This window comes from Aotus nancymaae, unplaced genomic scaffold (assembly GCF_030222135.1).
Source record: "Aotus nancymaae isolate 86718 unplaced genomic scaffold, 86718_ANA_hifiasm-v0.15.2.pri h1tg000006l, whole genome shotgun sequence".
NCBI lineage: Eukaryota > Metazoa > Chordata > Mammalia > Primates > Aotidae > Aotus > Aotus nancymaae.
The window spans coordinates 92,233,179-92,250,329 of record NW_026988417.1 but is presented as its reverse complement, the minus strand read 5'-3'; the positions used below and the strand labels follow the sequence as shown (position 1 = coordinate 92,250,329).

Sequence of the window (17,151 nt, the reverse complement as noted above, 5' to 3'; positions counted from 1 at the left end):
ATTTGTGTAATGTTGGTAGTTTGGGAAGTTATTTATGTTTAATAAAGAACACCTGAACTTGCTGTGAGTGTCAGATCAACTCCTGGATAGCAGGGACTGATTTATTTCTCCTTATTGTCTATAATAATTTCAACACTAAGGACTGTGGTCCTAGACATAGTGGTATGGCTCCCAGACCATTTTCTATGTATTTTCTTTCTACTCGAGTAAAAGAATCTAAGCTTTATTTGGCATACATCTCAAGGCAAGCATCCCCTTTCCTGCTGCTAGTCTAGGTTTCACAGGTGACCTAGTTCTGGTGAAAAGTTGTAAAGGGACATCACCAGGATGTTTTTTAGGAAAGATTGCTTTCCATGAAAAGAAGGAGGCATGTGAATGGGAATGTCCTATTTAGTACTTTTCTGGATTTTTGTTTTTGTGTGAGGATGAGATGTTTGTAACTGCAGCAGCCATCTTGCTAGCATAAGAGGAAAAACAAAAGCCAGTCCAAAGTCCTGACATCACTAGGGCTCTCAGCCAAGGCCAGCAATCACAACTTCTTGCTATTTTAGATTTTTTTTTTAATGTAATACTGTTTATTTAACTTCAAAAACATTTCAGCATTCTCAACATACAAAAAAAATAACAGAACATTGCAAATCGTGTTTAAGTACAGAAGGTTCTTGAACTTTCATTGATGCGGCGGCTCTTCAGTTTGCTGACAATGGAGAGTTCTACAGTTTGTTTAAAAACAAACAGTTTAAAAACTACCGCACTTAAACAAAAAACAAAACTATCTCATGCCAGCTGACCCCCTTTGTCCACAGCTAAGATGGTAGCAGAATGCTATGTCACTATATACAGAAACAAGACAACTTGAAGCTAAATGGATGCCCACTGCAGAGTCAACAGGTCCAGCCTCACAGTGCACGCTCTGAGCTACAGCCCCTCCAAAAGGCATCTTTCCCGCAGCCTCAACGCCAGGCAAGGAGCATCGAGTTTGTCTTGGTTGTTTTGTTATTTTTACAAACTATAGATATATACAGTTGATAACTCAGGATTTCTAGCCAATAACCATATAGTTAACACCACCTTACAAATAAAAAAAATGCCAGAAACATCTTTAAATGCTTTGTCACACCAACAGCAAAGTGCACAGAATGAGGAGAACACGAGAGTGCCTTTTCATTTTAAAAATGTTTGGAAATATGTACAACTTTGATACAGTTTCAGGGTGCTCCAGACACCCATGGCCACTTCATGTAAACCACTGACAATCTCTAGAGCACTTTGAGAGACTACAATATGATCGTGATCAAATTTTGTAATTAAACCTAATGAGGGCAACAGACACTTCTCAAGTAAGAGATGTGTCAATTACGGCACTCCCCTACTCTAAGTATTCACAAAGAGACAGCTAAACAGTTTTTTTATTCCTCCTCCTCCTCTTCCTCCTCATCTTCTTCATCTTCTTCTTCCACTTTTTTCCGGGCAACTTTAGCAGGACCCTTTGCACCATCAAACTTTCCTTTCGACTTATAGTCAGCAACATCCTTCTCATACTTCTCCTTCAGCTTTGCCGCCTTAGTGATGTAAGGCTGCTTTTTGCTGTCATTTAAGTTATTCCGCATCTCACCCAGCTTTTTTGCCACATCTCCAATAGAGATGCCAGGGTTTGTGGATTTGATCTTGGGGCGGAATTCTGAGCAGAACAGAAAGAAGCCAGATGGTGGCCTTTTGGGGACGTTAGGATCCTTCTTCTTGCCTCCCTTAGCTGGTCCATAATCCTTTATTTCCCGATCATAGCGCACTTTATCCGCCTTTGCCATTTCATCAAATTTCGATTTCTCTTTCCTGGACATTGTCTTCCACCTCTCAGAGCATTTCTTGGAAAATTCTGCAAAATTGATAGGGACCTCTGGGTTTTTCTTATGTTCTTCTCTGCACATCTGCACAAAGAAGGCATAAGCAGACATCTTGCCCTTTGGTTTCTTGGGGTCACCTTTAGCCATCCTGACTGTATTATTCGCTAGTCTTATTTTAGATTTTTTAAACACACACATACACACACACACACAGACACACACTTTTTTATTTTAGAGTATTTCTGTTCCTTGTTTGCTTTAGGAATTTTGTATAAAACAATAAGAGTAAGAACTATTTTTATGAAGACACAGGAAAGCTGCCATTTTGTGCAAGGCCCAAAGTGCACAAAACTACCTGTGTACTTTGGGTATTTGCATCACATTCCTACATAATCCCTGTATGGTATTAAAACATTCCCTTTTCACAAAAGTTTAAACTGAGATCTAGATGGTGTTAGTAACTTGTTATGGTCAGCTGCTAAGTATTAGAGCCAGAATTCCAACTAATGTCTATTAGACTCCAGACCCCAAATTTGCTTGCTAGCGCTGGCCTGATTTAAAGCAGCACAAGATTAAAGTAATATTCTAGTTGTCTCTCTGATAAATGACATTGGTTAGCATTCTTTCATAACATCTCTCATCTCTAGGGTAGAAATTGATAAGAAAACATGAGAAGACCAAAACTAGGGGAGCAGTTGAGCTTACAGAAATGCTAACAGAATTCAAAGGGACTTGAAAAAGAGATGCGCTTTAAAATATGAAAAATGCTATTTTTAAATCAAAAATGACATTACAATTTTAGAGACTAAAATATGATGTTCAAGAAAATGTTTTTGACTGAAAGAATACAAAAATGTGAACTGGTAATTCTTCATAAAGTATGTTTTTGCTGAGAACAAATTAGCCTACATTTTACCTTTACTCTTCTTTTTGGAAAGTAGAGTTCTTTGGGACAAAAGATTATTGTTATAAAAGTTTATTAAGCATTTATTATATTTTTAAAAACTTATTGGAAAAGAAACTACCTCATAACCATTTTAGTACTGTCAACCTAAATAACAAACAGAAAAAAAAAAGCTGTCTAAATGAAAATGACGTTTTTTCAGGAATAGGATATTGCAATGGGAAAATATGTGTGCCACAGTAAACCATGTGCACATTCAGGGAGATGAAGGAAGACAAAGGTTTTGAAAGGAAAAATGAGGGTGGGATGTGGCCAGAAAGGCCAACTAGAAGCAGCTAGTGTGCATGGCTTTCACGGAGAAAAAGAGAAGGGGCAAGTAAATACAGCACCTTCAACTGAAACATCTAGGTGCCCGCATTGGGACTAATCAAGGAAACAACTTGACCCATGAAGAGTGGATAAAAGCAAGGCAGGACAATGGCCCACCTGGGAGTAACACAGAGCCAAGGAAACCTCCCCCACCCAGGGAAGCAGTGAGTGAATGTGCAACCTCGAGAACCCATGCTTCTCCCACAGATCTTTGCAATCCTTGGGTCAGGAGATCCCTTCATGAACCCACACCACTGGGGCCTTCTGATACACAAAGCTGCATGGAGTCTCAGCAGAGCAGCTGCTCAGGCACACACAGACGCAGGAGCCTAAGACACTCAAGCTCTCTAAGTTTTCCAGTAAATGTAGCTGCAACTCCAGCAAAGCAAAAATCTAGGGACTGTGATATGTATCCCTAGAAAAGAGGCTGAATCCAGAGAGCTGATCAGTGACAGTCCGCTGGCCCCATTTCCATGGCACCTCACAGGATAAGACCCACCACCTTGGAATTCCAGTCAGCCACCAGTAGCAGCGTTGCACTTCCCTGGAATGGAGCTCCTGGGTGGAGGGGCGGACCACCATCTTTGCTCTTTGGGAAACTTAGCCATTCCAGCTGCCAGGCTTTGGAGAGTCTGAGGCAATTGGGGACAAAGGTGGTCACCAAGCACAGCACAGTTGCTCTGTGAAAATGTGAATAAACTGCTTTTTTAAGTGAGTCCCAAATCCCATTCCTCCTCACTGAGTGGGATCTCCCAACAGATGTCTCCAGCCACCTCCTACAGGTGCAGTCAGGCCAGCAACAGATCAGTACCTCCACGGTACAGAGCGTTCAGAGAAGGGGCAAGCTGCCATCTTTACTGTTTTACAGCTTTCACTGGTGATACCTCCAGGCACTGGAAAATCCGAGGGGACTAGAAACTGGAGCAGGCCCCCAGCATACCATAGCAGCCCTATGGAAAAGTGGTCATACTGTCACTTGGGTGCCTATTCCCATATCTCCTCACTGGGCAGGTCCTCCAGGTCAGGACTCCCAGTCACTCCCTGCCAGAGCTACTGAGCCAGTAGCAGTTCAACAACTCCCTGAACAGAGTCTCCAGGGGCAATTAAAATCCTCTCTACCACTGCTTCTGCAGTGGAACTGCACTTGCTACCCTTGAACTAATGAAGGAGCAAAGACCCTAAGTGCTTTAACTATACCTCCAACAAGCTGCAGTTGACCCAAGGAAAGGAAGCCAGTCTGTCTCCCATGGGTCTCACAACCCCAGCACTGCATATCACCAGACAGGGATCCCTAGCTTGGACTGACACCACAGACCTGCTCATCCTGAGTTGATTGTACTGAGTGGTTGCTGACCTGCATCTCTCTGGGTTGGAGCCCCCAGGAGACAAGCAAAAGACCCTTCACCACAACCACTACTAAGGTCCTTTCCTCCACTGCCTGCAAGTTGGGGAAGGAACATAAACACTGAGATTGTCCCAGAGCTGCAATGCACAGCCCAGGAGTGCCAAGCCATGATCTACAGCCAGCACTCAAGGGGGAGAGGCACCAACATTTTCAGTGCATGGAGAAAGAACATACCTGCAACTATGAAGAAACATAGGGGAGCCACATAGCCAAGCAAGAGTCTACCAACTAAAAAGCCTAAGTGACCTATTGGATCACACCCCAAAGCTTCAACACCAAAAGTACCTCACTAACACATCCCATTCTGAAGCCAGAGACAAGAAGTCAGCTTCAAATAAAGATCCTGCACAAAGTCTTGGTCTGGTGAAAACATCAAAAAGAAGTCTATTGACTGAATTCAATCTACACTGCTGTAAAGGAATGTTGACATGCAGAGATGAGAAAATAAACCAACTCAAGAACTCCAGTAACTCAAATGGTCAGAGTGTTGTATGTCCTCCAAATGACTGCACTATTTCTCCAACAAGAGTTCTTAACCAGGCTGACCTAGCTCTAATGACTAAAGTAAAATTCAGAATAAAGATAGGAAAGAAGATCATCAATATTCAGGAGGACAGCAAAACCTAATCCAAGGAAAATAAGAATCACCATAAAGTGATATGGGAACTGAAGGATAAAACAGCTAATATATAAAAGAGCCTGGGAAAAAGGCAGCAGCCCATCAGGGACTTTTATAAATAAAGCCCCACCTTCCCAGGACAGAGCACCTGGGAAAAGGGGTGGTTGTGAGTTCCGCTTCAGCAGACTTAAACATCCCTGCCCAGCAGCTCTGAAGAGAGCAATGGAGCTCCCAGCACACCACTTGAGCTCTGATAATGGACAGGCTGCCTCCTCAGGTGGCTTCCTGACCCTTGTATATCCAAAAAGACACCTCATTCAGGAGAGCTCTGAGTGATATCTGGCAAGTACCCTTCTGGGATGAAGCTACCAGAGGAAGGATCAGGCAGTAATCCTTGCTGTTCTGCAGCCCCAGCGGGTGATCCCCAGGCAAGCAGGGTCTGGAGTGGACCTCCAGCAGTCCTGCATCAGTGAGGTCTGACTGTTAGAAGGAAAACTAAAAAACAGAAAGAAATAGCTTCAACATTAACAGAAAGGATGTCCAGTGAGAGATCCCATCCGAAAGTCACCAACTTCAAAGACCAAAGGTAGATAAATCCATGAAGATGGAAAGAAACCAGCACAAAAAGGCTAAAATCACCAAAACCAGAATGCCTCCCCTCCTCCAAGGGATGACAACTCCTCACCAGCAAAGGAACAAAACTGGATGAAGAATGAGTGTGACAAATTGAGAGAAGCAAACTTCAGAAGGTGGGTAATGACAAATTTCTCTGAGCTAAAGAAGCAGGTTCTAACTCAGTGCAAGAAAGCTAAGAACCTTGAAAAAAGGTTAGACAAAATACTAACTAGAATAACCAGCATAAAAAAGAACATAAACGACTTGATGGAGCTGAAAAACACAGCACAAGAACTTCATGAAGCATACACAAGTTTCAATAGCCATATGGGTCAACCAGAATGATCAATGATATCAGAGATTGAAGATCAACTCAATGAAATAAAACAAGAAAGCAAGATTAGAGAAAAGAGAGTGAAAACAAATGAACAAAGCCTCCAAAAAATATGGAATTATTTAAAAAGACCTAATCTACATTTGATCAGTGTACCTGAATGTGACTGGGAGAATGAAATCAAGTTGGAAAACACTCTTCAGGGTATCATCCAGGAGAACTTTCCCAACCTAGCAGAGCAGAACAACATTCAAATTGAGGAAATACAGAGAACACCACAAAGATATTCCTCAAGAAGAGCAAACCCAAGGCACATAATCGTTAGATTCACCAGGGTTGAAATGAAGGAAAAAATGCTAAGGGAAGCCAGAGAGAAAGGTCGGGTTACCCACAAATGGAAGCCCACCAGTCTCACAGAAGAACTCTTGGCAGAAACCCTACAAGCCAGAAGGCAGTGGGGCCAATATTCAACATCCTTAAAGAAAATAACTTTCAGCCTAGAATGTCATATCCAGCTAAACTAAGATTCATAAGGGAAAAAGAAATAAAATCCTTTATGGAAAAGCAATTGCTGAGAGATTTTGTTACCACCAGGCCTGCCTTACAAGAGCTCCTGAAAGAAGCGCTAAACATGGAAAGGAACAACTAGTACCAGCCACTCCAAAAATGTACCAAATGGTAAAGAGCATTGACACAATGAAGAAACTGCATCAACTAATGGGCAAAACAACCATGTAGCATCAAAATGGCAGGATCAAATTCACACATAAAAATATTAACCTTAAATGTAAAGGGACTAAATGCCCCAATCAAAAGACACAGACTGACAAACTGGATAAAGAGTCAAGACCTATCAGTGTGCTGTATTTGGGAGACCCATCTCACATGCAAAGACACATATAAATTCAAAATAAAGGGATGGAGGAAGATTTACCAAACAAATGGAGAGCAAAAAAAGAAAGAAAAAAAAAAGCAGGGGTTGCAATCTTAGTCTCTGATGTAACAGACTTTAAACCAACAAACATCAAAAGAGACAAAGAAGGGCATTACATAATGGTAAAGGGATAAATGCAACAAGAAGAGCCAACTATCCTAAATATATAGACAAGAGCACCTAGATACATAAAGCAAGTTTTTAATGACCTACAAAGAGACTTAAACTCTCACATAATAATAGTGGGAGACTTTAACACTCCACTGTCAATATTAGACAGATCAATGAGACAAAAAATTAACAAGGATATCCAAGACTTGTTATCCAAGGATATCCAAGGATATCCAAGACTCATAACTGGACAAAGTGGACCTAATAGACATCTACAGAACTCTCCACCCTAAATCCACAGAATATACATTCTTCTTAGCACAACATTGCAGTTACTCTAAAATTGACCACATAATTGGAAGTAAATCATTCCTCAGCAAATGCAAAAGAACAGAAATCATAACAACCAGTCTCTCAGGCCACAGTGCAATAAAATTAGAACTCAGAATTAAGAAACTCACTCAAAACTTCACAACTACATGGAAACTGAACAACCTGTTCCTGAATGACTACTGGATAAATAATGAAATGAAGGCAGAAATAAAGGTGTTCTTTGAAACCAATGAGAACAAAGACACAATGTACAAGAATCTCTGAGACAAATTTAAAGCAGTGTCTAGAGGGAAATTTATAACACTAAATGCCCACATGATAAACAAGGAAAGATATAAAATCGACACCCTATTGTTACACTTAAAAGAACTAGAGGAGCTAGGTCAAACAAATTTGAAAGCTAGCAGAAGATAAGAAATAACTAATATCAGAGCAGAACTGAAGGAGATAGAAACACAAAAAACCCTTCAAAAAATCAATGAATCCAGGAGCTGGATTTTTGAAAAGATCAACAAAATAGATAGACCACTAGCCAGACTAATAGAAAAGAGAGAAGAATTGAATAGATGCCACAAAAAATGATAAAGGAGATATCACCACCAAATCCACAGAATCACAAACTACCATCAAAGATTATACAAACACCTCTATGCACATCAACCAGAAAATCTAGAAGAAATGGATAAATTCCTGGACACTTACACCCTCCTAAGACTAAACCAGCAAGAAGTTGAATCCCTGACCAATAAAAAGATCTGAAGTTGAGGCAGCAATTAATAGCCTACCAACCAAAAAAAGTCCAGGACCAGACAGGTTCACAGCCACATTTCACTAGATGAACAAAAAAGGAGCTGGTACCATTCCTTCTGAAACTATTCCAAACAATACAAAAAGAGGGAATTCTTCCTAATTCATTTTATGAGACTAACATCATCCTGATACCAAAACCTGGCAGAGACACAACTAAAAAAGAAAATTTTGAGCCAATATCCATGATGAATATTGTGAAAATCTTCAATACAATACTGGCAAACCAAATCCAACAGCACATCAAAAAGCTTATGCATCACGATCAAGTCAGCTTCATCCCGGGGATGCAAGTCTGATTCAACATATGCAAGTCTATAAATGTAATCCACCACATAAACAGAACCAAAGACAAAAGCCACATGATTATCTCAGTTGATGAAGAGAAGGCCTTCAACAAAATTCAATAGCCTTTATGCTAAAAACTCTCAAGAAACTAGATTTCAAAATAATGAAAGCTATTTATGACAGACCCACAGCCAATATCATACTGAATGGGCAAAAACTGGAAGCATTACCTTTGAAATCTGGCACTAGACAAGGGTGCCCTCTCTCACCACTCCTATTCAACAAAGTATTGGAAGTTCTAGCCAGAGCAATCAGGCAAAAAAAGAAATAAATGGTATTCAAATAGGAAAAGAGGAAGTCAAATTGTCTCAATTTGCAGATGACATCATTGTATATTTAGAAGGTCCCATCATCACAGCCCAAAATCTCCATAAGATGATAAGCAACTTCAGCAAAGTCTCAGGATACAAAATCAATGTGCAAAAATCACAAGCGTTCATATACACCAATAACAGACAGAGAACCAAATCATGAGGAACTCCCATTCACAATTGCTATGAAGAGAATAAAATATCTAGGAATACAACAAGCAAGAAACATGAAGACATCTTCAAGGAGAACTACAAACCACTGCTCAAGGCATAAAGGGGACACAAACAGATGGAAAAACATTCCATGCTCATGGTTAGGAAGAATCAATATTGTGAAAATGGCCATACTACCCAAAGTAATTTATAGATTCAATGCTATACCCATCAAGGTACCAACAACCTTCTTCACACAACTAGAAAAAACCATCTTGAACTTCATATGGAACCAAAAAAGAGCCCACATAGCCAAGACAATCCTAAGCAAAAAGAACAATGCTGAAGGCATCACAATACGTGACTTCAAACTACACTACAAGGCTACAGTAATCAAAACAGCATGGTACTGGTAGCAAAACAGAGATAATAGACCAATGGAACAGAACAGAGGCCTCGGAAGTAATGCCACACATCTACAACCATCTGATTTTTGACAAACCTCACAAAAACAAGTCATGGGGAAAGGATTCCCTGTTTAATAAAATGTGCTGGGAAAACTGGCTACACATGTGCAGAAAGCAGAAACTGGACCCCTCCCTTATACCTTATGCAAAAATTAACTCCAGATGGATTAAAGATTTAAACATAAGACCTAGCACCATAAAAACCCTAGAAGAAAACCTAGGCAATACCATTCAGGATATAGGCATAGGTAAAGACTTCATGACTAAAACACCAAAGGCAATGGCAACAAAAGCCAAAATAGACAAATTAAACTTAAGAGCTTCTGCACAGCAAAATAAACATTCATTAGAGTGAACCAGCAACCAACAGAATGGGAAAACATTTTTGCAATCTACCCATCTGACAAGGGCTAATATCCAGAAGGTACAAAGAAATTAAACAAATTTACAAGAAAAAACAAACCCCATGAAAAAGTGGGCAAAGGATATGAACAGACACTTCTTAAAAGAAGACATTTATGCATCCAATAAACATATGAAAAAATGCTCATCATCACTGGTCATTAGAGAAATGCAAATCAAAACCATATTGAGATACCATCTCATGCCAGTTAGAATGGCAATTATTAAAAAATCTGGAGACAACAGATGCTGAAGAGGATGTGGAGAAATAGGAGCACTTTTACACTGTTGGTGAGAGTGTAAATTAGTTCAACCATTGTGGAAGACAGTGTGGCGATTCCTCAAGGATCTAGAAATAGAAATTCCATTTGACCTAGCAATCTCATTACTGGGTATATACCCGAAGGATTCTAAATCATTCTATTTTAAAGACGCATGCACATGTATGTTCATTGCAGCACTGTTTACAATAGCAAAGACTTAGAACCAACCCAAATGCCCATCAGTGATAGAGTGGATAAAGAAAATGTGGCACATATACACCATGGAATACTACACAGCCATAAAAAAGGAAGAGTTCTTGTCCTTTGCAGGGACATGGATGAAGCCGGAAACCATCATTCTCAGCAAACTGACACAAAAGAGAAAACCAAACACCACATGTTCTCACTCATAAGTGGGAGTTTAAGAATGAGAACACATGGACACAGGGAGGGGAACATCACACACTGGGGCCTGTTGGGGGGTAGCGGGGCTAGAGGAGGGATAGCAGGGGGTAGGGGGATTGGGAAGGGATAACATTAGGAGAAATACCTAGTGTAGGTGACAGGGAGATGGATGCAGCAAACCACCCTGGCATGTGTATACCTATGTAACAGTCCTGAACAATCTGCACATGTACCCCAGAACATAAAGTATAATAATAATTTTTAAAAAGAGCCTGATGAGACTAAAAGAGCTGAATAACACAATATAAGAATTTCACAATGAAATCACAAATATTAACAGCAGAATATATCAAGCTTAGGAAAGAATCTCAGAATCTCACATGAAAATAAAGAAAAAAGAATAAAAAGGAATGAATAAAATCTCTCAGAAATCTGGGATTATGTAAAGAGGCTGAATTCACTAATCACTAATATCACTGAAAGGGAGGGGGAGAAAGCAAACAACTTGGAAAACATATTTCAGGGCATCATCCCTGAAAGCTTCCCCAACCTTGCTAGAGAGGCCAAGAGTCAAATTCAAGAAATAAAGAGAAGTACAACATTCTACACAGGAAGATTATCCCCAAGACACATAATCATCAGATTTCCCAAGGTCAAAATAAAAGAAAGAATGTTGCACATGTTGAGAGAAAGGGCAGCTCACCTGCAAAGGAGACACCATCAGGCTGACGGCAGACCTCTCAACTGAAGCCCTACAAGCCAGAAGAGATTGGAGGCTTAGATTTAACATTCTTAAGGAAAAAAAAATCTTCAATTAAGAATTTTATATCCAACCAAACAAAGCTTCCTAAGTGAAGGAGGAATAAGATCTTTGCAAATAAGCAAATGTTGAAGGCGCTTGTTACTACTAGACCTGCCTTACAAGAGATCTTGAAAGGAGCACTAAATATGGAAAGGAAAAAGTCTGCTATCAGCTAATACAAAAACATACTTAAACACACAGACCAGCGTCACTATAAAGCAACCACACAAACAAGCCAACATAACAACCTGTTAATGACACAATGACATGATCTAGTCCACACATATCAATACTAACCTTGAATGTGAATGGGCTAAATGCCCTACTTAAAAGGCACAGAGTGGCAAGTTGGATAAAAAAGCAAGACCTAATGATATGCTGTCTTCAAGAGACCCATCTCACACAAAATGACACCCATAGACTCAAAATAAAGGAATGGAGAAAAATCTACCAAGCAAATGGAAAACAGAAAAAAAGCAGTACTTGATTTCAGACAAAAGAGACTTCAAACCAGTGAAGATCAAAAAAGACAAAGAAGGGCATTGTGTAATGGTAAAGGTTTCAATTCAACAAGAAGAGTTTACTATTCTAAGTAGATATACACCCAACACAGGAGCACTCAGATTCAGGAAGCAAGTTCTTAGAGACCTATAACAAGACACAGACTCTCACTCAATAGTAGTGGGAGATTTCAACACTCCTCTGACAATATTAGACAGATCTTTGAGGCAGAAAATTAACAAGGATATTCAGGACCTGAACTAAACATTGGACCAAATGGATCTGATAGACCTCTACAGAACTCTCCACCCCAAAACAACAGAATATACATTCTTCTCTTTACTACATGGCACATACCCTAAAATCTGCCACATAGTTGGACATAAAACAATCCTCAGCAAATGCAAATAAAAATCTAAATCATATGAAACACACTGTCAGACCACAGTGCAATGAAAACAGAAGTCAAGACTAAGAAAATCATTCAAAACCATTTAATTACATGGATATTAAGCAAATGCTCCTGAATTACTTTTTGGTAAATAATAAAATTTAGGCAGAAATCAGTAAGTTTTTGAAACTATTGAGAACAAAGATACCATGTTCCAGAATCCCTAGGACATAGCTAAGGCAATGTAAAAGGGAAATTCATTACACTAAATGCCCACATTTTAAAAAGTCATAAAGATCGCAAGTTAACAAGCTGACATCACAACTGAAAAAAAATTAGAGAAACAAAAACAAATCAACCTCAAAACTAGCAGAAGACAAGAAATAACCAAAATAAAACTTAAACCGAAGGATATTGAGGCATGAAAAACCACTCAAAAGATTGATGAATCTAAGAGTTTGTTTTTTGAAAAAAGTAATAAAATAGGCCACTAGATAGACTAATAAAGTAGAGGAGAGAAAAGATCCAAATAAACACAATTTGAAATGATGAATGGAATGTTACCACTGACCCCATAGGAATAAAAATAACCATCAGAATCTACTAAGAACACCTCCATACACACAAACTAGAAAACCCAGAAGAGATGGATAAATTCCTGGACACATACACCCTCCCAAGACTGAACCCAGAAGGAATTGATTTCCTGAACAGAACAACAAAAGTTATACAATTGAATCAATAATAAATATCTGACCAACCAAAATAAACCCCAGGACCTGATGGATTCACAGCCAAATTCTACCAGATGTACAAAGAAGAGCTGTTACCATTCCTACAAAAGCTATTCCAAAAAATTGAGGAGAAGGGACTCCTCCCCAACTCATTCTATGAGGCCAGCATTATCCTGATATCAAGAAACTGTCATAGACACATGCAAACACACACAAAAAAAACTTCAGGCCAGTATCTTTCATTGATATCAATGTGAAAATCCTCAACAAAATACTTGCAAATGAATCCAGCAGCACATCAAAAAGCTAATCCCCCATGATCAAGTAGGCTTAATCCCTGGGATACAAGGTTCTTTCAACATGTGCAAATCAATAAATGTGATTCATCACATAAACAGAACTAAAGAAAAAAATCACATGATTGCCTCAGTAGATGCAGAAAAGGCTTTTGATAAAGTTCAACACCACTTCATGTTAAAACTCTCAATAAACTAGGAATTGAAGAAGATACTTCAAAATAATAAGAGCCATATATGACAAATCCACACCCAACATTATACAGAATAGGCAAAAGCTGGAACCATTCCGCTTGAAAACCAGCACAAGACAAGGATGCCCTCCTTCACCACTCCTATTTAACATAGTATTGGAAGTCCTAGCCACAGTAATCAGTCAAGAAAAGAAATAAAAGGCATCCATATAGGAAGAGAGGAAGTCAAACTATCTCTGTTTGCAGATGACAAAATTCTGTATCTAGAAAATCCCATAGTCTTAGCCCAAAAGCTCCTTCAGCTGATAAACAACTTCAGCAGTCACAGTATACAAAATTAATGTGCAAAAATCACTAGCATTCCTATATACCAACACTAGCTAAGCCAAGAGTGAAATCAGAAAGGCAATCTCATCCACAGTTGCCACAAAAAAAATAAAATACGTAGGAATACAGCTAACCAGGGAGGTGAAAGATGTCCACAATGAGAATTACAAAACTGCTCAAAGAAATCAGAGATGACACAAATGGAAAAACATTCCATGTTCATGGATAGGAAAAATTAATATCATTAAAACGGCCATATTGCCCAAAGCAATTTACAGATTCAATGCTATTCTTATCAAACTACCAATGGCATTCTTCAACTAGAAAAAAAAATTAATTAAAATGGAACCAAAAAACAGCCTAAATAGCTAAGGCAATCCTAAGGAAAAACAATAAAAAATAAAAAATAAAAAAACAAAGGTAGAGCAATCATGTTACCCAACTTCAAACTATACTACATGGCTTCAGTAACCAAAATAGAATGGTACTGGTACAAAAATAGGGACATAAACCAATAGAACAGAATAAAGAACCCAGAAATAAGGCTGTACATCTATGACCATGTGATCTTCAACAAAGCTGACAAAAACAAGCAATGGAGAAAAGGCTCCCTATTCAATAAATGGTACTGGGATAACTGGCTAGCCATATGCAGAAAAGTAAAACTGGACTCTTCCTTACACCATATACAAAAATTAAATCAAGATGGATTAAAGATTTGAATGTAAAACTCAAAACTATAAAAACTGGAAGACAACCTAGGCAATACCATCCTGGACATAGAAATGGGCAAATATTTTATGACAAAGACACCAAAAGCAATTACAACAAAAGCAAAAACTGACAAATGGAACTAATTAAACTCAAGCGCTTTGGCACAGCAAAAGAAACTATCATCAACAGACAACATATGGATTAAGAAAATAGTTGAAAACTATGCATCTGACAAAGATCTAATATCCAGTATTTATAAGAAACTTAAGCAAATTTATAGGAAAATAACAAACAAACAAACAATCCCATTACAAAGGGGGCGAAAGACATGAATGGACACTTCTCAAAAGAAGACATATATGTGGCCAACAATCATATAAAAAAAGCTCAACATCACTGATCATTAGAGAAACGCCAATCCAAACTACCATGAGATAACATCTCACACTAGTCAGAATGGCTGCTATTAGAAAGTAAAAAAAAAAAAAAAAACAACAGATGCTGGCGAGGTTGTGGAGAAAAGGAAATGCTTATACAGTGTTGGTGGGAGTATAAAACACTTCAACCATTGTGGAAGATAGTGCGGCAATTCCTCAAAAACCGAAAGACAGAATTACCATTTTACCCAGCAATTTCATTACTGGATATATACCCAAAGGAATATAAATTGTTCTATTATAAAGATACATGCACACACATGTTCATTGCAGCATTTTTCACAATAGTAAAGACATGGAATCAACCTAAATGCCCATCAATGGTAACTGGATAAAGAAAATGTGGTATGTATACATTATGGGATACTATGCAGCCATAAAAAAGGAATGAGATTATGTCTTTTGCAGGAACATGGATGGAGGTAGGGCTATTTTCTTCAGCAAACTAATACAGGAACAGAAAACCAACTATTGCATTTCTCATTTATAAGTGGGAGGTAAATGATGAGTATGAACACAAGGAAAAACAGAGACTGGGGTTTTCTCAAGGGTGAAGGTTGGAAGGAGGAAGAAAAGCAGAAAAGATTATTGAGTACTAGCTTAATTCCCAGGTGATGAAATAATCTGGATAACTAACCTCTGTGAAATAAGTTTGCCTATGTAACAAACCTTCACATGTACTCGTGAACCTAAAATAAAAGTTGAAAAAAATGAGCAGAATTACATAATTGTTTTGAGATAATTATCTTTGGCTACCAAGATTAATAACAAAGATGATGCCAGTCTGAGTTTGGACAGGCTGTTAGTTGCTGGGCAGATATCCTCACTGAAGTATTTTTTGTGTAAGGTTGTGATAACTTTTGTGCATTGTTGTGGTTTCTGTAGAGTCTTTTGTGGGAGTTTTTGTTACCTGGCATATAAGTGTGAGAAGCCTCTAATCATAGTCCTCCCCAGATCTATTTGTCAGGAGTTTTTGTATTTCTTTGTTTTAAACATACATGACTCCATTTTGATTCCAACCACTTTCACATTTCTTTTTGATTAAGATTGTTCTCTGAAGTATCACAGATTAATCATCCTGTAGTTAGGTTTTGATTGTCCTTCAGTACACAAATGGACCTGCGCTGAGTTGCTGGTCTGTCCCACATTGGAGAGAGTGATTGGCATCTGAGAGTCAATGTCAAACTCCATTTAGAAACATTTTAGCAGCAAGGCAAGTTTGAATGGACAGCTCTCCATTCACTCCTCAGGTGGCTCTTCTCTTTTAAAGATAGGGTTATTTGGGAATGAAAGACTATTGAAACAAAAGATTGTTGAGAATCTATTATATTCTAAGCTTATTGAACAGAAACTATCTCAGAATCATTTTAGTATCTGATCTCACCACCAATATCTCAGCACCTAGGCCCACAGTAGAAACTAATAAAAAATCTCATTGAATGAATAAAAGATTTATTGACTGATAAGTAAATGAATGGTCACTCACACTTGTGACATGTATAACTTCTGGGAGATCCTGTGACCTGAGTTTCCCAGGCTCCAATTTGATGTAGTTCTTTTCATTCTCATAGCCCAGACAAACCTTCTTGATGCCATTGTGATCCTTCACACTGGAGAACTAGTTAAGCAGTTAATCACAGCCGGTGATTTCTTCCAGCTGCAGAGGGAAATTTCACTCTCACTGTGACTCAGCTCTTTTCCACTGCTTGTTTGATTTGCTGTTTGTTGAATAGATCCGGTTGAGTTTGACAAAAAATGTCTCCCAGGAAGTGTTAAAATAAACAGGTCTTGGTAAGGTGTCTCCTAGACATTTAAAACAAAAACAAAACAACAAAAAACTTCACAAAAAGAATTGTTTGGTTAATGGGCTATCCTTTGATTAAAATTGAAAGCATTTGATTTAAAACTGGCTGGTAGAACTTTAATTTACTAAGTAGTTTGCATTTAGGTATCAGTATTGTCTTTGCAGTATAAGAAGGTGGTCATCTTTTTGCTATATGTTTAAAAGGATTTGTGAGTTAGTGTTGCCTGGTGTGCTCAGACTCTGAATGTATATGATGGGTTACTCTTGCAGTACTTGGGCAGCCCCATCTCTAAATATTTTGTTCCTTTCAATGTGAGTATGTTTCCC

The 17,151-nt window shown here is 38.6% G+C and overlaps 2 protein-coding genes across 5 annotated transcripts in view; one reads left to right on the top strand and one right to left on the bottom strand.

Annotated features, from left to right (window-relative positions):
* LOC105717539 (all-trans-retinol dehydrogenase [NAD(+)] ADH7) overlaps nt 1-17,151 on the top strand; it is a 93,608-nt gene that overhangs the window by 38,054 nt on the left and 38,403 nt on the right. The window lies entirely within an intron of this gene.
* On the bottom strand, nt 495-16,734 carry LOC105717542 (high mobility group protein B3-like). 3 transcript variants are annotated; one of them, XM_064364708.1, is made up of 2 exons: nt 16,507-16,734; nt 495-1,928 (listed from the first exon to the last, which is right to left on the bottom strand). In XM_064364708.1, exon 2 carries the CDS (start codon nt 1,926-1,928, stop codon nt 1,410-1,412), a length of 519 nt encoding a protein of 172 aa, XP_064220778.1. In that variant the 5' UTR covers nt 16,507-16,734; the 3' UTR covers nt 495-1,409. The 3 variants fall into 3 exon arrangements, with proteins under 3 accessions (XP_064220778.1, XP_064220787.1, XP_064220774.1); XM_064364717.1 differs by having other exon boundaries at nt 495-1,876; XM_064364704.1 differs by lacking the exon at nt 16,507-16,734 and having other exon boundaries at nt 495-2,426.